Raw genomic sequence first — 22,337 nt, forward strand, 5'->3', positions numbered from 1 at the left:
TTCAAAACTTATTACAAATCTATAGTAATCAAAATATTGTGGTGCTGGGATAAAGACATGCAGACTACTGGAATAGAACTGAGGGTCCAGAAGTAAGCCCATGCATCTATGGCTAACTGATTTTTAACAAGGGTGCCCAAACCTTTCAATGGGGAAAGAGCAGTCCCTTCAACAAACCGTGCTGGGACAACTGTATATGCACACGCAAAAAGAATGAAGTTGGACCCCTCACGCATTATATAAAAATTAGCTCAAATGGATCAAGGACCTACATATAAAACCATAAGATTCTCTGGAGAAAACATAGGGGTAAATCTTCATGACCTTGGATTGGGCAATGGATTCTCAGATATAACACTAAAAGCACAAACAACAACACAAATAGATGAATAGAACTTCATCAAAATTTAAAATTTTTGAGCATCAAAGATCATTACTAAGATAATGAAAAGACAACATACAGAAAGGGCAAAACATAGTTGCAAATCATATATCTATTAAGGGTCTAGTATCCAGACTATCTAAAGTGCTCATAGAAATTACAAAAGGACAAACCACTCAATTTAAAAATGGGCAAAGGACTTGAACTGACATTTGTCCAAAGTACATATACAGATGGCCAACAGGCATATGAAAAGATGCCCAACATCATTAACCACTGGGAAAATACGCATCAAAGCTTTGAGATACCACCTCACACCCACTAGGATGGTTAAAACCAACAACAGCAGCAACAACAACAAAACCCAGAAAATAACAAGTGTTGATGAGGATGTGAAGAAATTGAAGGCCTCACATATTGCTGGTGGGAATGTAAGTGGTCCAACCACTATGGAAAACAGTTTTGCAGCTCCTCAAAAGTTAAAGATAGCATTATGGTATAATTCCATTATTCCACTCCTAGGCATTACCCAAAAGAATTGAAAACAGGGGCTCAAATAAGTAAATGCACAGACATGCTTATGCCAGCACTAGTCATAACAGCCAAGGAGTAGAAATAGTACAAATGTCCATCAGTTGATGAGTCAATAAACGAATTGTGGCATATCCGTACAGAAAATATTATTCAACTATAAAAAGGAATGAAGTAATGATACATGGACCATCATGGAGGAATCTCAGAAATCTTCTGTTAAGTAGAACAAGCCAGACACAAGAGGTCACACATATGATTCCACTTATATTAAATATGCCAAATAGATAAATCCTTAGAGACAGAATGCATATTGGTGTTTGCCAGGGACTGGGAGGAGGGCAGAATGGGAAGAAAATGCTTCATGGGTAAGAGGTTTCCATGTGGAGTGATGGAAATGTTTTGTACCTAGGTAGATAGAGATGATGCTTACCAACATGGTGAAAGTCCTAAGGGCCTCTGAACTGTCCACTAAATGGTTCATTTCATGTTATGTGAATTTCACTTCAATAAATGATTTTAAATGCACTAAGCTATTAAAAAACATGACCTACAATCCCACACATACCTCTTTATAAACTCTGTGGGATAGACTAATGTGTAAATGTACTTTTCTCTGGAGAAGAGACAAGAAAGGAGGAGGTGCACACTCTCAAATGGTAACTTTGGACAAGGAAAGGTCAGGCTCTCTTCCTGGCTCACATCGTTATGGTAATTATTTCATAAAATGAAAAGTTTCCATTTCCCCCATGTATTCAGTTCATTCTAACACATTTCCTCTGGCTTACTGACAGCCCGTTTAAACATATGTTTCTTGTATTTTACAGACATACTTGGCAAGTGCAAGACAAAATTGACGCAAACAATGTGGCTTACACAACCGGGAAGCTAAGCTTTCACACTGATTATCCAGCCCTCCATCATCCACCTGGGGTAAGGTGAGCCTCAACATATTTTCCACAAGGCAGGCCAAGGACAAATATCCTCCTATATTTTGAGTCTAACAGACTATAGGTTTCACTAGCTAATTTGTCCTACATAGATCTTCTTCAAGCACAAATCCAAACACAAAATCTCTGTGCCTAAATCCTGAATAGCCTGACATTTCCAAGGGATAGATTTTGGTGTATTTTTTAAAAAAATATTTCTTTGTTTCCTTTTGGAAATAACTATTGGCACTTTTTGCTTTGCCTGGACAAATTTTACGATAGCAGGACATCTTGCTGTCCTTTTGCATATTTACCATTCCCAAGAGAGTTAAAAGAGAAAATGAAACCAGAGAACACAATGTAGGGTTTTCCCATAAAGTTCCATGGCCACCATTCATATCAGTTAGCTATCACTGCATAAAAACCACTTCATAACTTAGTGGCTTAAAAAAATACCATTGGGATGCCCAGGTGGCTCCGTCAGTTACGCTTCTGCCCTTGGCTCAGGTCATGATCTTGGGGTCCTGGGATCGGGCTTCACGTCTGGATCCCTGCTCAGCGGGGAGCCTGCTCTTCCCTCTGCCACTGTCCCTGCTTGTGCTCTCTCTCTCTTTCTTAACTAAATAAATAAGATCTTTTTAAAAAAATAAATAGAAGAATAGCCATTTACTTAGCATACGTTTTTACCGTTTGGGCTGTGTTCAGCTGGGCAGTTCTGCTGTTGGGCTCACTGGAAACTGGTTGACCTGGGCGGACAACCTAAGGTGGCTTGTCTCTGCTCCACTTGATCCATCACCCTCCAGAAGGCTAGCCCAGGTTTATATGAATTCTCAGAGCGCAAGCCTTTATGTAAAGGGCCTCTTAGACAAACATTAGTAATCAGCACTATGTCACTTCTGCCATCTTTCATTGTTCTAAAGAAGTCATAATAGGTTAGCCCAGCTTCAAGAGGTGGGAATGCAAAGAGCAAAATAACCATGGTTATTTTTGGAAATCATCTACTCCCACCTATCAGATTCCTCCTCAGGGAGAGACATGTTCAGCATGGAGCTACAAACCCTCCAGGACAATTTCTGGGAGGACACTCCGCCACTACATTTTTACAAAATTGCCCTTTTACTAAACCAGCAACATATTTACAAAAGCATCATTTTGCTAAACCAAGAAATAAATGGTCAGGACACTGCCTTTGAAAAGATATTTTCTTCCTATTTTTTTAAATAATAATATTTTGTTATGTTAGTCACCATACAGTACATCCTTAGTTTTTGATGTAATGTTCCATGATTCATTACTTGTACATAACACCCAGTGCACCATGCAATACATGCCCTCCTTAATACCCATCACCAGCCTATCCCATTTCCCTACCCCCCTTCCCTCTGAAGCCCTCAGTTTGTTTCCGAGTCCACAGTCTCTCATGGTTCATTCCCCCTTCTGTTTACCCCCCCTTCATTCTTCCCTTTCTTCTCCTACCAATCTTCCTCTTTCTTATGTTCCATAAATGAGTGAAACCATATGATAATTGTCTTTCTCTGCTTGACTTATTTCACTTAGCATTATCTCCTCTTCCTATTTTTATAGCTAAATGGGATTAAATGCAATAACCACACAGAAATCTGTATCTTCAAAAGTAAGGAGAAGTGGACATTCGGGGCAATTCTTAGTTAACGAAGGCAAAGTGGGCCAAAATCAAAATTAGTCTTTTTTTCCATCATGTTGACTGAACAAATTTTCTCTGCACCCTCGTTGTTAACCATTTTCCAGTATGAACTTCACACATTTTAAATTATTTTCTTGACTGTAAAACACCGCATGATTTTTTTTTTTTAACAAAATGATGATAGTAAAATGACTTCTATAGTCACTTTTGGGTGGAGATGAGGGGCCACAGAGGACACACAATGTGATTTGTTCTAAACGTGCCCCAGAGAGTCTCTAAAACGTTGGGAGTTAAAAGCTAAACTAATCAGCTCAATTCATCTACCAAAGATAGGTTGGAGAAGTTGGACGAAATAAAATTTTAAAAATTCGACTAGAAGGGACCCCTTAGTGGCTCAGTCAGTTAATTGTCTGCCTTTGGCTCGGGTCATGATCTCCAGATCCCGGGATCAAGTCCCTCATTGGGCTCCTTGCAGCCTGCTTCTCCCTCTGCCTGCTGCTCCCCCTGCTTGTGTTCTCTCTCTCTCTCTGACAAATAAATAAATAAAATCTTTTGTAAAAATTAGACTAGAAAACTAAAGATTCTAATTTAATATTTTAATTATCTGCTATTTTTTATGAGTTTAGGTTTTGTTTCCAGGTTAAAATTGAAAGCCTAAGGAAAAGTGATTACCTGGCTTTGTAAAAATTCTTGAAATAATATAATGCTTGACATTTTTATAGCATTTTATACTTTTTCAAAATATTGCTACATAGATTACGTTGTCTGGTCCCTCTTAATATTCCTGTAAGGTAGACGATTGATCATGTCTTTCTATGTTAGATGACAAAATGACACACAGCAACATTAAACATTAAATTCTTTCGCTGAATGACATGTGACTAATAGGACACTTAAAACTGAACCCAGGCCTCTGTCTAGTTTTTTTTTTTCCATACCATGGTGGTCTTGAGTTGGACTTTCTAATTACCATAATTTATATAACGTGAACATAGACATTGTCAGACATTACAAACTCTTTAAGTACAGGAACTGAATCTTCCACTTCTCTCTATCTATTCAAACAGTACATATGGACCTGATGTGTGACAGTAGTCACTAGCCATATAGGGTCATTTAAATTTTAATCTAATGTAATTATGTATAAATAAAATTTAAAATGCAGTTCTTCAGTCCTATTGACCACATTTCAAGTCTTAGGCCAGCACCTTTCACGTAATAGAGACTTCACAGGTATGCTATAAAGAGGCAAAGAAACACCACAAAGCTGTACCTATCTCCATCAGTGAATGAAACATGCAAAGATAAATGACCTGATAGAAGCTTTTTAAGTGAAAGATGATTCCTAAAATGTCTAGGTTGTAGTAGGAGAATAATTAGAATGTAGGCAGCTATTTGTGCTATTGGTCAAGTTTCCATCTTGACCATCATTCAAGACCCCGTTGAATCATTCAGGGGTCTTTGTACCAAAGTTTGAGCTTTTTTTTTTTTATAACAAATAGAATAAGTCACTTTTCTTGTCAGTACAGATGATCTGAATAATGAGTTACCTGTTGAGAGTTGAATTTCATCAGTTTGGATCATGTGGGGCAGGGATAAGGTGACACATCTTTAAAGAAACACGGATGTTCCTTTGCTCACTGTCTTTGGGCCAAAAGTCCCATGCTGCCATAAAGTAACATCTAGAAAGAAAATATTTTTGGTTCTAAATGAATTACATGAAACAGAATTTGGTTTTATACACATCAGGTCCATATGTACTGTTTGAATTAGGTGATGGAAGGGTTGTCTGGCACCATCATCTTTTTTCTTTCATAAGATTGCATTAAAATATAAATATATAAAAGAAGATTATTACTGGCCTTGCCATATATGTAAAAGACATCAATCGATCTTTTTTAAAGATTTATATTGAAATATTCTGTGACTTCATTATGGCAAAATCTGAGAGGATTTAAAGAACACTGATTCTCTCAGAGTTATACCATTATTTTGCCTTCTGTTGGTAGACTTGAGGTTGAGGTTTCCATTTCATCCTCCTGTTAATCATGCCACTTCATCCTTCATCGCTCTGGCGATGAGACAGTTTTCTACAATGACTTGGTCAGCTTATGCACATTTTTTCGAGCTTAAAAAACTGGCATCAGTTTAAGGTTGGAACGATTTTTAATGTAGACCAGTTCTCTCCTAACACCAGAAAATGAGGCATAATCAACCTGAAATGGGAATTAGAGTTTACAAAGCACATATATACACACACCGCATGATACTAAACTATTAAGAGTCCCGTAAAGGGATTTCCCCGTTTTATAGAAAAGGAACTCGCTGTGTGATGATTTTGAGGCAAATAGACAAAGGTTTGAATGTCAGTTTTACCATGTGTGGCTGAGTTCGTACTAGCTGACCAACTATTTCACTTCTGGGTCTCAGGTTCTTCAGCCATAAAATGGATATGAAAGCACCAAATTCTAAGGACTGTGGTGAGGAATTGATAAATGTACAATCATAATTTGAGAACAAGTATGTATAAGATTTAAAATATTGAAAAAATGTGTGCGGTTTGGGAAAGAAGGCAAGATTTGTGTTCTAGATCTGCATTATCCAATACAGTAGGCACTAGCCATATATGGTCATTTAAATTTTAATCTAAATTAATTATGTATAAATTAAATTTAAAATGCAGTTCTTCAGTCCCATTGACCACAATTCAAATGCACAATAGCCATGTGGGACTAATGTCTACGTATTGGGCAGCATAGAAGAACATTTAGTCACTGCAGAAAGTTCGAATGGACAGCACTGTTCTAGACCCTTTACAGAAATAACCAAGCCAAATGGATATTTTTCCCACTCATATTCCCCCTATTCTGGATGTTTGATCATATTTGCCTCTTTTCTTATTTTTGTTTAACTGAGAATAAAGTTTTCACAGCTGAATAGTGTTCATTTCTTTAAGCAAAAAAGTCTGGGTCTAAACTTAGGTATTCAAAACCACTCACTCATGCTAACTAACGAAGTCATAGAACCTCCATCCAAAAAATGTATTTCTAAATTTTTACTAGTTTTTGCTTTTCAAAATGAAACAATGTTGAACATTTCTCCCTAAATCTTAGTAAAAATAACTATCCTTTTGGTGTCTTATTCCCAATGTTTCTTGAGTTTATCCATCCTCATAGCCCCACCCAACCTCCATTCCCTTCTTATCCTTATACCTGAACTGTCTTATTTAACTCTCAAGTAGTTCCTGTCTCACTAATTCCCCCCCTAAAAAAAACGTATCCTATGTAACACCACTGGACTAATATTCTTCAACTCAGTCTTGGCTACATTACATCTGTAATGTAAAACCCTTTAACAGTTCCCCTCTATGCACAAGAGAAAGTCCAATATTCTTCATCTGACATTCAAGACTCCACAATGAGGGCTTCAATGACCTTTTCAACTGGATCTCTTCCTTTTAGTTGTGAACCTCTATTGCGACCAAAGTGTTTGATACCTAATGAGGTGTGCATTTTTGCACATCCATTATCACTGCACTTGATTTGCTCTCTCCATTCTGCTCTGCATATCCAAAGTCTTATCCATCCTCCTTTGCCCAGTTTAAAGCCCACCTCCCCTATAAAGCCAAAATGAAGTGAGTAAATGCTCCAGCATGAAGTGTTCCCTCCCTATAGCTATTATGATCTGTGCCTTTGGTTTACTAATGAACATTATCATGCCTGTGTTCATGTCTCACCCTGAAACAAGGTTTGAACTATAGAATATTAGTTAAAAGCAACTTTTTCTCTCCAATCCTTTTCCCTGCTGACACAAAAGAGATTTAGGGAGTTTGTTGACTTTATTGCATTCATAACTTTCTGAATCTTTAACAGTGTCAAAAGATGTAAACGTTTACCATTTTAAAACACATTTCTCTATTTCTTTTTACAGGTTCAGTTTCTGCACTGCATAAAACAAACAGTCACTGGGGGTGATTCAGAAATTGTAGATGGGTTTAATGTATGCCGAAAGCTCAAGGAAAAAAATCCTCGAGCATTCCAGATTTTGTCCTCCACTTTTGTGGACTTTACAGACATTGGAGTGGATTACTGTGATTTCTCTGTACAATCCAAACACAAGATTATAGAGTAAGTACTATTTCTACATTTCCCATAGCAATTAAATACCTGACTGCAAATCCTCATTACCCTAAACCTAAAGCTTAAACAGAAGAAAGCTTCGATTAACTCCAGAGCTTACTTTTTATTAACGGTTTAATCCAATTTTAGAAAGAAAAAGAAAAAAAATTTTTTCACCATAAAAAAAATCATTATCAAATTCCATGAACTCTCTCTTCCTAATTAGTATAAGAGAAATAACTAAGACTTTATATATGCTTGACTTTTCTTACATACAAGTTCTACAGAATTATAATCAGTGTGATTGTAGTAGTCAGAATCCTTTCAGCCAGAAGGGAAAAGAATCTAACTCAAATTAGGTAGATCTGATAGATAAAAATGTCATCTGATGTTGATCTCTTTTTTTCTTCATCTTTTAGCTTTGCCATCCTCTGTGTTGGTCTCCTTTTCAAAGATGTCAATAGAAGCTCTGCATTTTCATTGTCCTCAGAGCTGGTAATCACATACACAGAAAGCCCTTATTTCCCAATAGTTATAACAAAACTAGATGACTCACTGCCAGATTAGTATTTAAGTCTATCCTTGAAGCAATCACCATGGCCAGGAAGTCAGAGAATTCCGATTGGCCATTCCTGGATTACATGTTCATCTCTGAAGCAAAGTCAAACTCATTTGAACCACATGGGCTGAGAATGAAACAGGAATGTCTGCCTAAATCGATGCCAACAAAAATCGTATTTCCCTACATAGAACATTTTATTATTTTTTCTTTTTTTTAATTAGTTTTTTTTTAAAGATTTTATTTATTTATTTGACAGAGATAGAGACAGCCAGCGAGAGAGGGAACACAAGCAGGGGGAGTGGGAGAGGAAGAAGCAGACTCATAGCAGAGGAGCCTGATGTGGGGCTCGATCCCATAACGCCGGGATCACGCCCTGAGCCAAAGGCAGACGTTCAACCGCTGTGCCACCCAGGCGCCCCTATTATTTTTTCATTTAACGTTATTTTGACATAATTTTCCCAAGTATTTACGAAGGCCACAAATCTATCCTTTTATTTGAGAATTATCTTACCTTGTCTTTCCTGGACATGATTTATTTAATCAGACCTCAGTTCATGAATTTTGGAGTGTTTCCAATTTTATTTATTTATTTATTTATTTATTTATTTATTTATTTATTTATTTTACTTAGTTAACATACAGCACAATATTGGTTTCTGGAGTAGAATTCAGTAAGTCATCACTTACATACAACACCCAGTGCTCATCACAAAAAGTGCCCTCCCTAATACCCATCACCCATCTAGCCCATCACTGACCCACCACCCTCCATCAACCCTCAGTTTATTCTCTATCATTAAGAATCTCTTATGGCTTATTTCTCTCTCTCCCTTATGCCCTCCTTCCCATATGTTCATCTATTTTCTTTCTTAAATTCCACCTATAAGTGAGATCATATGGTATTTGTCTTTCTCAGACTGACTTATTTCACTCAGCATAATACACTTTAGCTCTATCCAAGTCATTGCAAATAGCAAGATTTCATTCTCTTTGATGGTTGAGTAATATTCCATTGTGTATATTTCCCATATCTTCTTTTTTTTAAGATTTTACTTTATTTATTTGAAAGAGAGAGAGAGAAAGGGAAGGCACAGAGGGAGAGTTGGAGGGAGAAGCAGACTCCCAGCTGAGCAGACAGCCTGATATGGGGCTCGATCCCAGGACCCTGAGATCATGACCTGAGCTGTAGGCAGACACTTAACCGACTGAGCCACCCAGGCACCCCTCCCATGTCTTCTTTATCCATTAATCAGTTGATGGACATTTGGGCTCTCTCTATAGTTTGGCTATTGCTGCTAATGTTGCTATAAACATCGGGGTACATGTACCCCTTTAAATCCCTATTGTTGTATCCTTTGGGTATCCTAGTAGTGCAATTGTTGGGTCATAGGGGTGTTTCCAATTTTAGAGTTGAGTCTGTGTTCTTCTTTTAGTAGAAACAGCCAGATAATATGAGAATTAACTCACTTAACAAATAATCAAATACCAAATATGCAAACTCATCTTTCTTATATAAACATACGGACTTCATTTATTCATTCAACAAGTTTTTATTGAGAGCAGCCACTCTTCTTGCTGGTTGGAATATATCCGTAGACAAAACAAAGATTCCTGCCCTCATGTAGCTTAAATTTAATGGGGGAAGAGGAAATTAGAGATTTTAAAACAAATGAGTAAATTACAGTGACTGTTAAAACATTTTTTAGGTGTTTAAGAAAAAAAGGAGAAGTAGGGCAGAATAAGGGGAATCTGTAGAACCAAAGACTTAGGGAAGATGGAACTTGCACTATTTATGTGTGGTGAGGAAAAGCTTTCCTGAGTAGGTGGTATTTGAGCAAAAACTTAAAGGAGCGAAGGACTCCCAGAAGAGGAGTCGTTTCCAGAAGCAGCTAAAGCAAATGTCCTAAGAAGCCTCTAAGAGCACAGCTGGTGTTCAAAGGACAGCAAGGAGGCTGGTGTGGAGCAGAGTTTTAAGAGAGGAGGTTAGATGGGAGTAAGTTCATGTTGAGCCTTGTTATCCATTGTTTAAAACCATATTGCCTTTCACTCTCAGTGAAATAGGGAGCTGCTGAGAGATTTCAAGCAGAAGAGAGACATTTATATTTATATAAATTTATTTACATTTTATTTCCCAGAGCCCATTGTCTCTTATGGTTCATTCCGCCTTCTGTTTATCCCCCCTTCATTCTTCCCTTCCTTCTCCTACCGAAAACAAACTGAGGGCTTCAGAGGGGAGGGGGGTATGGGACTGGGATAGACCAGTGATGGGTATTAAGGAGGGCACATATTGCATGGTGCACTGGGTGCTATACACAAATAATGAATAATGGAACACTACATAAAAAACTAAGGATATACTGTACGGTGACTAACATAACATAATAAAAATTATTATTTAAAAAAACAAATAAATAAAATTTATTTACATTTTAAATGGGTCACCGTGGCTGTTGTGCTGAATATAGTGAAGAAAGGAAGGACAGAAACAGGAAGACCAGTCAGGAAGCCACTGTAGGACAGTAGGCTAGAGGTGAGGGTAACTTGAACATGAGTAGCCCACGTGGTGGGAGAGGCAGTGTGGAGAACTGCTTAAGGATGTGTTTTGCAGGTTGAAACAGCATATTTTCCTGACAGATGGGATGAAGAGTGTGAGAGAAAGAGAGCCATCAAAAATAAATTCTAGTTCAGAATCATGTTCTCTGAGAGTCAGTGGCCACAGTGAAAAAGAGAAGAAATAACTCTTGGATTCCTAGTTTTAACATGATGGTTTTAACTATTCAAAAATTACCTTAAAAATCCATGACAGGTTGCATAATTTTGTTGTGGCAGAATATAACTGCAGATTCTGCAAGGCTGGTGAGCGGAGGCAGAACAAATAAACCCTTCGTTATTGAGTGAGATTAATTGAATGTTCATCATCCGAATCATAATTTGTCTTTGTTATTTTTTGGAGTAGAATTCCAGAATTTGGCCATTGTCAAGTGTTAAGGTCTCAGGGACATCCCTGAGACTAGCAAGTGGTTAATGTTAATCCGCTTTAAAATGTATTTTTAAACAACAGGGGGTGAAACGAATAGGGTTTTCAACTAATTGAGGGATTTGGTTGTCTGTGTGTTTGGGTTAATTTAATATTCCTCATGCTTAAATTTTTAACTCCTTTGAGATGTTTATGTCCTATCTAGTACAAAAAGATCTTAGAGGCTGCTGGCAGAATTAGGGTACAATGCAGTATAATGAAAAGTAAACAGAAAAAGAAACTAGGAAAAATAATAATGGTGAGACTGAGCTACAGCAGTGCATCCTCATGGCTACAAGTTCAATCCCATGAACACTGCTCCTACTGTTTGCCTGGTTAGTGGTGCAATCACGGTCTAGTGACTCAGGCTTGCTAAGCACAGTCTCTTTGCCAGTACAAAGGGAGTAATAGCAATGCCTACCACATACAACCGAAGCGGGAATTATAGAGACAATAGATAGACTTCCCCTGCCTGGCTCTGAAAGAGTAGAATAACTTTTAGCAGCTAAAATTCTATAAAGTCCAACACAACTACTAGTGATAGATTTCAGTTTCAGCTCTGAGTTTCTACAGACCAAAGCAAGGAGGCAACATAATCAATTTGCAAGATTCGAGACACTTCTAAAGTGTGAAATAAATTTTTCCTGCAGATTCCAGTAAAATGTGATGTGGGCAACACCACAGTGACATACAACAAATTCAAGTAGTCCCATCTCTCAATGAGACAGACTGTTGTAACTAACGAGGAGCAGTCACGTCACCAACTCTGATGGCAGGAATTGATTCTACAGTCCTTTCACTGGGTTCTTTTGTTGGCATCACTGATGACATTTTGCTTTTGCTGATTTGCAGTCATTGGGATGCTGGTTTATGTTCAAATGTTTGCCCCTTATGTATTGCTAGTATGTAACCAGTTACTCCTCATCTTTGGAGGCTTTTTACCCATTCCTTAGCATGTAACCCTGCATTGGGACCTCCATTTCATTCTGTGGCTGCACACAGAATGCGTAATGAGACTCAGTTTTGCATTTTAGGTTGACCTTCAAGATATCAACCAATCAGCTCCTCTAACATTGTTCAATCCCTAAAATAATGTCTTCTCTAGACCTCAAAACTAAATTTTCTTTCTTTTCCCCTCATGTCATTGCTGAAAAATGCTAAATAATGAATTTGTGCCTTGTTTTCTCAGATAGAAAGTAAACATCAGGCAAAAGGAGACAGAGACTGTCTCTCTCTTGATCTCTCTCTCTCGCTCTCTCTCTCTCTCACACACAAAGAGAAAATATTGATTAGTATTGCCTATATATATGAACTTTTTGGAAATGAAAGTGTAATACAATGGTTCATGGGGTACACAATTCTGATTTTCCTTAAATTGATGAGTCACAAAATTTCTTTCATTGATATGTGAGGATACACACATGAACTCCAAAAGGGAGCACTCATTACTAGCACAACCATTTCCATCAAAGAATTACGATGTCAATGAAAAAAAGAAACAGATCGCCTGAGTGGCTTGTGTAGAAGACCTCCAAGAAGTTTTAAAGTCATGACAACCTTGTCTGTAACACAGTGGATGGCACAAAGGGTGTCATCATTAAATGTACAGAAAATAGCATAGGGAGAGTGGAGGGAAAGGGAATCAGGAGCAATGAGGCTAGAATCTTAAGATTAAAAGACAAAATGGCCTTAGAAACTGTGAAAGGGTCTGAAACCCACAGTGTAAATTCTAACAGGGCAATTGAAAGGTCAGTCACTGCCCTTTGTGCCACTCAGACCTTTGTGGAGGCCCACAGTCTCTTCCGATGATTGACCTTTTCCTTGACTCTTTGTTCAGAAAGCCGCAACCTGCAGGCCACGGAGTATTCTTCATCTGTGTGGAAAGGATGGGGGAAGGAGGGAGGGCACTCCTTGCCTATTCAGTCATATTTGCTTTTTAATCAATATATGTAAATTCTGGTTTTAAGGGTCCAAGAGCCTTATTGAAAACCTGTTCCTTTTTTCACTTTCTTTCCCCGGTGTGGTTTCAATAGGTGGTTTTCTGTCACTATCAAAAAGCAGAGTTGTGGCTAACGACCAGTTCTTAGAGTTTACTGTTACAATTACCTTTGGCTCAGAAAATTGAATATTAATCTGAGTCACAAAGCAGAGGGACCCAGAGGGCCACAATTTATATGCCACAGGCAATCACGTTTTCTTCCTATACCCTGACTTGTTGATAATGGTTCACTCTGTGTGATTGGTCAGCTAAGTATGATCTAGACTCCAAATCAGCGTCACCAAGTCCCTGGGTACATGCAGCAGTCTCTTTGGTTTGATCCATCAGGTCTGGATCCCTGTCAGCTGTAGGCTCATAGTACCACCTCCTGGGCCGGCCCAGGAACAACTCTAGGCACTTTGCCACCATCCTTGCTCACCTTCAGTTTTTATCCATCCTTCCTTTCTTCTATCTAAAGAAAGGATAGAGTTGGTAGATGCTTTAGGACTGACTGAAAGTTTACCTTCCCGATAAGCTTAACAATATATCTTCCTTTTGCTTCTGTGTGGAAACAGTGCTTATGTTGTGCTAGTTATAACAAGCATAGCTTAAATTAGAAAATAATGGTATTTTTTTTACATCGAAAGTAATATTACCCTACATTGTCATGATTATGATGCATATTCTAAGGAAGGGTAGAGAAATCACAATATACTATCTCAAAAGTACTAAAAAGACCTTGGTATTCTCCCAGGGTACTGAAAAAAGTATAGAGAGTCACATATGCAATGAATATTTATTAATGGCCTATGATGTGCAGGCTCTATGTTAAGTGCTGAGAATACAATATTAAATGAGATAGAGTATTGGTTTTCTAGAAGCCTATATACTAAGATACATAGTACAGATAGAGAGATACAAAGAACATATCCCAGGCTAGATTCTTCTTTTCTCTATGTCTTCGTTTCCCTACCTGTAAACTAAGGGTTGAATTAGAACAGTGAATTTCACACTTTTAGAAAATAGATCATTCCTCCCAATCATGCTTCAAAAAAATTATACTTAAAACCCTAATAAAGTGGTTGACCATGAATTTGTAACATTAAAAATATTTAATACATAAAAGCTACTATTTTAAAGAATGAGGAATGAATTCATTTCCCAAAATATAAAAAAAATAACTGGAATCTTTCAGTAACATTTATTTTAAGTTAATTTGAATCATTCTGGCACTTACGTAGTAAGGTTTCAAAAAATACCTGCTAAATGGATGGCCAACATGAGAAGATACTCAACGTTACTCGTCATCAGGGAAATGCAAATCAACACCACAATGAGCTATCACCTCACACCTGTCAGACTGGCTAAAATCAAACACACAAGAAACAGCAAGTGTTGACGAGGATGTGGAGAAAAAGGCACCCTCGTGCACTGTTGGTGGGAATGCAAACTGGTGCAGCCACTGTGGAAAACATTACGGAGGTTCCTCATAAAGTTAAAAATAGAATTACCCCACAATGCAGTAATTACACTATGTAGAATTTAAGAACAAGCCGAAGAAAAAAAGATAAACCAAGAAACAGACTCTTAGCTACAGAGAACAGACTGTTGGCTGCCGGGGGGAGGGGGGTTGGGAAATGGGCGAAGTAGGTAAAGGGGATTAAGAGCGCTCTCATCTTGATGAGCAGTGGATGTAGAGGTTGCCATATCCCTACAGGATACGCATGAAGCTTAATATAACACTGTGGGTTACTATACTGGATTGAAAATCTTTTAAAAACTGCTAAATGAATGAATAAAAAACAAATGAGCACATCATACCACAGATAGCCTTAATACCTTTTGTACATGTCTTTGGATTCTTTAATACTGTATTTCAGACACATCTTCCAAGACAAATTGACCCTCAGAAATGTAAATAAATACCTCATGGCTTTTTAACTTTTTTTCTCTTTAAAAAACAGATTAGATGATAAAGGCCAAGTGGTTCGCATCAACTTCAATAATGCAACCAGAGACACGGCATTTGATGTACCTGTTGAAAGAGTTCAGCCTTTTTATGCTGCTCTGAGGGAGTTTGTTGACCTCATGAACTGTAAGGAATCCAAGTTTACTTTCAAGATGAATCCAGGTCAGTGAACACATTTTCTTAAACAACTGAAAACATGGATGTTCTTTAACCTTAACCACGTAGAGCAGTATCGCGAGCAGTTTTTCTCAGATACAGCGTGTGGAACCCTTACAACGGAATCTTTGTCAGCAGCCCCTGTCCCTGCTCGGCCGCCTCTCCAGACTTAAAAATACTCATTCTTAACAAACTCCTAGGTAACCTTTAAGCACACCGAAATTTAATAACCTCCAACCTAAAGAAAAAGTATGTGAAAGACAAGCTCTAAGCCAAATGAAATCTCATGTCTGAGGTCAAGACAGATGACTTATATTTTCTGCGCCGATAGCCAGTCAATATGAACTGCGGCTTCGACTTAATTCTTCTATCCCAGTAAACAAGTGAAAGTATCCCCATGATTCTCACTCATGAGGTACATGGGTCGTGTGTACTCATTTAGCTTATCTGGTCTGGCAGAGAGAGTGCTACCTGAAATAAGCGGTATTTGTAGTCCAGCTACTTGAAATAAAGGAACAGAAAGCATTGTGTTTGTTCTTGACCATCTCTACTCAGTGAAGTGACCTCAAACTTGAGGCTTTCCATATCTATAGTAAAAACAGAATTTCTCTCTACTGTTGACCTGGCCAAGTGGAAGGTGCTTTTACTTCTGACTATTTTTTGAATTGATCTTTGACATCATAAAGTAATACTAGAAACCTCTATAAATCCACTGATATGCAGGCTCCACAGGCTGATTTTAAGAGCAGTAACATATAAAATTGAAATACCAGGAGAGAAAAATACCAAAAAAAATAGAAATTGGAATCCGAGCTCCACTGTCTAATGGTTGTATAGCTTCAGGCAAATCCCTCAACTTCCTGGAGCCTCAGTTTTCTCACACAAAAAGAAGAGCTCACACTCTTCTCGGGATTTTTATGAGGCTTGGAAATAATGCACACAAAATACTGGGAACATAGAAGACAAACCAAGTCATTATCCTTTTAATTATTTGAAGCTGTTAAACTGGAAATAAACCTTTCTAAGTAAGTAAATAAACATTTCTAAATAACAACTGGGAAGAACAATTCAAAGTTTTACACAAAGATAATATTTTAAGTAGAAATTATAAAAGTGTCTACAGATGCCTGTACTTTAAATGTCAAAAGGTCTAAAGCAGTTTGCGTCCAATGGCCTAAGTTCTGTGAAAAAGCAAGTGCACAGTTTTCAGTCAGAGAAAGACAAATACCATATGATTTCACTCATCTGTGGAATTTAAGAAACAAAACAGACGAACATGGGGGAGGGAGAAAGAGAGAGGGAAGCAAACCATAAAACAGACTCTTCAGAGAACAAACTGAGGGTTGATGGAGTGGAAGTGGGCAGGAGGGGTGGGCCAAACGGGTGACGGGTATTAAGGGGGCGCTTGGTTGTGATGAACACTATGGAAGTGATGGATCACTAAATTCTGCTCCTGCAACAAATATTACACTATATGTTAACTACCTAGAATTTAGATAAAAACTTGAAACAAACAAAAAAACGAGACAAACAAACATACTGTTTCTCGATGTGAACAAAGTAGCAATGTTATTTTGCATTTTATATTTTCTAGGTCTGCAAATCATTTAAATTCATGATTATTCATGTTGAAAAAAATCTTTTGTGTAGGTGATGTGATTACTTTTGATAACTGGCGTTTACTTCATGGCCGATGTAGCTATGAAGCAGGAACAGAGATATCTCGCCATCTGGAAGGAGCTTATGCTGACTGGGATGTAGTGATGTCAAGGCTTCGTATCTTAAGGCAGAGTATCCAGAATAGAAACTGAATCTCCTGTCTGCAATTTCAGTAAGATTCCAATTATAAGATATGGCAAGGTTGTCTTCACAGACCACGGTCCATGTCATTTACATATTAATTTCTTTCACATTGAATATGTCACCTTTCTTGAATGGGTTTTCTTTTCTTTGTAATCACATATAATGCCAACTTTTTAGATGTTTTAGCAGTGTTCTTTCCAAATAAAGCATTTCTTCTGCTCTATTGCATGTATGATCTAATTTCTTTTGCCTGTATAGGAGAGTCTCCAGAATGCCTACAAATAGTTTTGTATCAAATAAAACTTTTTCAAATGAAGCCTTTTTTAAATAAAGCTTTTGTTTCAAATAAAGCTTGTGTTTCAAATAAAACTTGTCTCAAATAAAACATGTTTCTCCTCTGTTCTCTGTAGAGTCTCAGTTTTCATGACTGCATGTGACTGTCCTTAGCGTGATTGGAAAAAGTCTTCATATTTTCAAAGATCTGTTTTATTCACTTTTATTATAGGTTTCTGTTATCCAAATTTTCAGACCTCAAGAACATGTGATCTCAACATTTTCTTTAACAGCTGAATTATGACACCAAACCCAAACATGTCAAATTAAGAAAAAACCTAGTCTCCTTAAGTTTCTCTTGCCCTAAGTAAACACTCCTAAGTATTGCCAGAATAGCTTACACCTGTCTGTGAATCAGTTCTCATTCCTTGCCTTCAACTAATAACTAGGAAAGGTACAACCAAGGTGCACACAACCCTCATATACAAACACAATGTCTGCTAACCTCAGGACCACTTCACCTGCTGATCTTGCCTTCCTCTATGGCCACTCCTTGCCCCCAGTGGTGGAACACAGATATCACTGCCAGCCATGGAAGTCCCACTCCTGGTGAGCCCAGTCCCTTCCCCAACCCTGCTGAAAGCAAATTATCATTTGCTGAAATCCTGGTAATATAGATTTTTAGTTGATAACTTTGGGGACCTAAACAGCCCTCTAATTTTTTAAGTGTTAATGACTCACTGCTGTGGAGCTCTACCTGTTGCCTTAAGACCAAGTGAAAACTCAACTTCCAACCATGTGCTCCTTCTACTTCACACTCATTGGGTGTCCACGGCACCGGGAGGCTAGATCACAGGTGCTGTGAGCCCATGTCAGCACACACTCTGATTCTCTAAACTCTGGTATTGAGTCCACATTGCCAGCCCAGACTCCCCTTTCCCCGACAACACTGCCTTGTCCTTTCCTATAGTCTGGTTTTGATCAAGATTACAGTAATATATCATGTATGATTAATGTCTTTGAACTTCAAAAGGAATGGGTTGGGTTCTCAATCTCCTCTCTCATAAGGCACCCCTAGTGAATAGGTGAGTTCAATGGAGACATGGCCTGATTCTAAGAGGCAGCATTCAATACCTAAAAATAATTTTCTGGAGTGACCCTAGCTTCATCCATTTACAGCATCTAAACCCTAGGCACTTGCCAGGCTAAAGTGACTTATACTTTTATTCATTCAGCAGATATTTACCCTATAGCTGGTATATGTCATGCACTCCGCTAGACTAAGGACACAGAAGGACTTGAGATGTGCCTGCTTATAGTCTGGTAGAGGAACCGATAAGGATATAGATGACGATATGTAATGTTAACAGAATGGTTCATAGGAAGGAAACCAAGCCAGACTGGGAAGATTGATCAAAGCTTCAGTCTGAGTTGAATGGGTGTCAATAGTAGTTTTTCAGGCAAAGAAGGGAACATGACTGTCCAAGTCAAAGGGCAAAAGAGGCACAGAGAACTGAGTGTGAACAGAGTGCATGTGTTGACTTAAAGTGAAAAATCGTGGACTAGCAGTGGTGTAAATTCTGGGACTGTGTGCCTAGGTTCAAACTATAATGATGACGGTTAGCTGTGTATTTGAACATATAACATGTTCCCTGAAGCCTCAGTTTTTCTATCTATAAATGAGACTAGTAACAGTTCTTATCTGATTAAATTTTCATGAGGATTAAATGCAAGTTCATGTAAAGCAATATTTTCCCAAACTTCTCAAATAATGAATCACACATTGATTTTTGTGTGTTGTTTTTAAGTTTTTTAAGTTTTTTAACGTTTTTAAAGTTAAGTGTGTGTGCACGTTGTGCACATCTTTTTTTGCCTTTTTGAGTCTTTATTTTAATTCCAGTTAACATACCATCAGTTTGTTCTCTATAATTAAGAGTCTGTTTCTTGATTTGTCCCTCTCTCTCTTTTTCCTTTGCCCATTTGTCTTCTTAAATTCCACATATGAGTGAAATCATATAGTATTTGTCTTTCTCTGACTGACTTATTTCACCTAGCATTATACTCTCTAGCTCCATCCATGTCGTTGTAAATGGCAAGATTTCACTTTTTTATGGCTGAATAGTATTCATTGTAGATCTATACCACGTCTTCTTTGTATATTTGGACTGCTTCCATATCTTGGCTATTATAAATAATGCTGCTATAAACATAGGGGTGCATGTATACCTTTAAATTAGTGTTTTTGTATTCTTTGGGTAAATACCCACTAGTGCGATTGTTAGAGCATAGGGTAATTCTATTTTTAACTTTTTGAGAAACCTCCATATTGTTTTCCACAGTGGCTGTACCACTTTACATTCCCACCAACAGTGTGTAAGAGCTCCTTTTTCTCTACATTCTTGCCAACACCTGTTATTTCTTGTGTTATTAATTTTAGCCATTCTGACAGGTGTGAGGTGGTATCTCATTATGGTGTTGATTTGTATTCACCTGATGATGAGTGATGTTGAGCATCTTTTCATGTGTCTGCTGGCCATCTGGATGTCTTCTTTGGAAAAATGTCTACTCCTGTCTTCTGCCCATCTTTTAATTGGATTATTTCCTTTTTGGGTGTTGAGTTTCAGAAGTTTTTCACAGATTCTGGATATTAGCTCTTTATCAGGTATGTCATTTGCAAATATCTTCTCCCATTCTGTAGTTTGCCCTTTAGGTTTTTGATTGTCTCCTTCTCTGTGCAGAAGTTTTTATTTGGATGAAGTCCCAATAGTTTATTTTTGCTTTTGTTTCTCTTGCCTGGGGAGATATATCTAGAAAGCAGTTGCTACGGCTGATGTCAAAAAAGTTACTGCCTGTGTTCTCTTCTAGGATTTTTATGATTCCAGGTCTCACATTTAGATCTTTAATCCATTCTGAACTTATTTTTGTGTATAGTGTAAGAAACTGGCCCAGTTCCTTTTTCTTTCTCTTTCTTTCTTTCTCTTTCTTTCTTTCTTTCTTTCTTTCTTTCTTTCTTTCTTTCTTCTTTTTTCTCTTTTTTCTTTTCTTTTCTTTTCTTTTCTTTTCTTTTCTTTTCTTTTCTTTTCTTTTCTTTCTTTCTATGCTGCTGTCCAGTTTTCCCAACTTCATTTGTTGAAGAGACTTTTTCCCATTGCATATTCTTCTTGCTTTGTCAAAGATTAATTGACCATATACTTGTGGGCTTATATCTGGGCTTTCTATTCTGTTCCATTGATCTATGTGTCTATTTTTATGCTAGTACCATACTTTTTTGGTTACTACACCTTTGTAATACAACTTGAAGTCTGGAATTGTGATGCCTCCAGCTTTGCTTTTCTTTTTCAAGATTGCTTTGGCTCTTCAGGGTCTTTTGTGACTCCATACAAATTTTAGAATTTTTTCTAGTTCTATGAATGTGCATGTTTTAATACAACTTCCTAGACTCATTCCCTGAAGATTACAATTCAGTGGGTCTGGGATAAGGAACAGGAACTGTATTTTTTATCAAAGATCCCAGGTGATATGCCTCATCAAAAAGTTTGAAAAATATTGATGTAAAGCATTTAGCGTAGTTTCTAGCTGAAAGTAAGTGCTCAACATATGTTAACAATTATTAGTTATAATAACAGAGGTTGTAGAGGAAGAGGGTAGATTAGGGTAAAAAGAGATGTATGAAGCTGGAGACGAGATGGGGCCAAGTCATGAAATGTTAAAATGCATGTTGCACTAAAGATCCGATATTTTTATCTTGAAAGTAATGAGACCATTTAAAAGTTTTTAAGCATTAAAGTGCCTTGATCAGATATTCATTATTTAAAGATGCATTTGGCTACATTGTGGACAGAACTGTAAATGAGCAAGACCAGAGGCCATAAATCCACTCACAAGGTTGTGAATCCACTTACTGAAAGAATTTGGATGAGAAGTTAGGAAGGATTGAATGAGAATGCTTGGGAGAGGGACAAGAAGAGGAGAGATATTTAGAAGCCAAATCTAGAGGACCTGAGGACCCATGGAAGGAGGGAGATGTTTAAGATGTTTCTTAACATGGGTTTCTACTTGGGAAAGAGAGACTAACAGTGATTCCAAGTACAAGGAGAGAAACCACAACAGCAGAAACAAGCTTGTGGCAAGAAAACAAATCCACTTTCGAGCAGACTGAATTTGAATTGCCCCCGAGTTAGTCTACTTGGCAGCTAGACATATATGCACACACACAGCTTGGGACAGACACCTGGAATAGAGCGCTCCATTTGGAAAGTATATAGATGGTGGATGAAATCATCACTTGTTTTCCTGGAGACATTTAGTGATTGTGACCAAGGTCACAAGCCTCATGGTAGGATGATAACCTAATGATATTGGCCTAGTTTGTGGAATCAGTTACACTTTGAACATAAAGAATCTGCAGTGGCTTATATTCAAACTCAGCTAGACCTCTTACATATCATATTTTGTTGCTAGAAGACAGCATTCCAAGCCAGCACCCCACGGCCTGGCTGTTTCCTTCTCTGTCAGAAATTATTTCTGCCCTGGAAAGGAGGGACAGAAGGATTGGATGCAGTTGCAACAATTTCTGAAGTGTTATATAGGACATGACATATTATGGGCTACAGCAGCTGGTGCTGACTAAAGATGATTGGGTTTCCTGGATATAATGGTCTAAAGATTTGACTTTCCCCCAAACTCATAATAGATCTGAGGTAACTTGGATTGGAATTTACCCATATTTGGCAGTGGGGATTCTTACTGTCTGTTCCATTGCTCTGATTTGACTTGGAGAATATTAGCTGCTTGGCAGGTTAATCAGAATAACTCCACAGGTCACAAGAATGACATGTCACTGGTCTCTATTTCTCCCTCAAGCTAACCACTAAAAGGTGAGCAAGTGACTATTGGTACAGGGAATTTATGCAAAAGAAGGAATTCCAGGGAGAAACTGAGTGACACTGAGGGTAAT

At 37.8% G+C, this 22,337-nt stretch overlaps 1 protein-coding gene and 1 long non-coding RNA gene across 11 annotated transcripts in view; one reads left to right on the forward strand and one right to left on the reverse strand.

The window, feature by feature from the left end:
* The window catches only part of BBOX1 (gamma-butyrobetaine hydroxylase 1), a 60,020-nt gene extending 42,528 nt beyond the window's left edge, over positions 1-17,492 (forward strand). For 2 of the 4 annotated variants that reach the window (XM_057317290.1, XM_026512208.4), the window contains 4 exons: positions 1,741-1,846; positions 7,436-7,632; positions 15,144-15,310; positions 16,955-17,492. In XM_057317290.1, coding sequence (XP_057173273.1) covers positions 1,741-1,846; positions 7,436-7,632; positions 15,144-15,310; positions 16,955-17,115 — 631 coding nt within the window. In that variant the 3' untranslated portion in view covers positions 17,116-17,492. Of the gene's footprint in view, positions 1-1,740; positions 1,852-7,435; positions 7,633-15,143; positions 15,311-16,898 lie in introns of all 4 variants that reach the window. The other 2 variants (XM_044389043.3, XM_057317291.1) reach the window with 2 other exon arrangements.
* LOC130544642 (uncharacterized) overlaps positions 1-22,337 on the reverse strand; it is a 134,458-nt gene that overhangs the window by 40,444 nt on the left and 71,677 nt on the right. The window lies entirely within an intron of this gene.

Source organism: Ursus arctos, unplaced genomic scaffold (assembly GCF_023065955.2).
Source record: "Ursus arctos isolate Adak ecotype North America unplaced genomic scaffold, UrsArc2.0 scaffold_23, whole genome shotgun sequence".
Taxonomy (NCBI): domain Eukaryota; kingdom Metazoa; phylum Chordata; class Mammalia; order Carnivora; family Ursidae; genus Ursus; species Ursus arctos.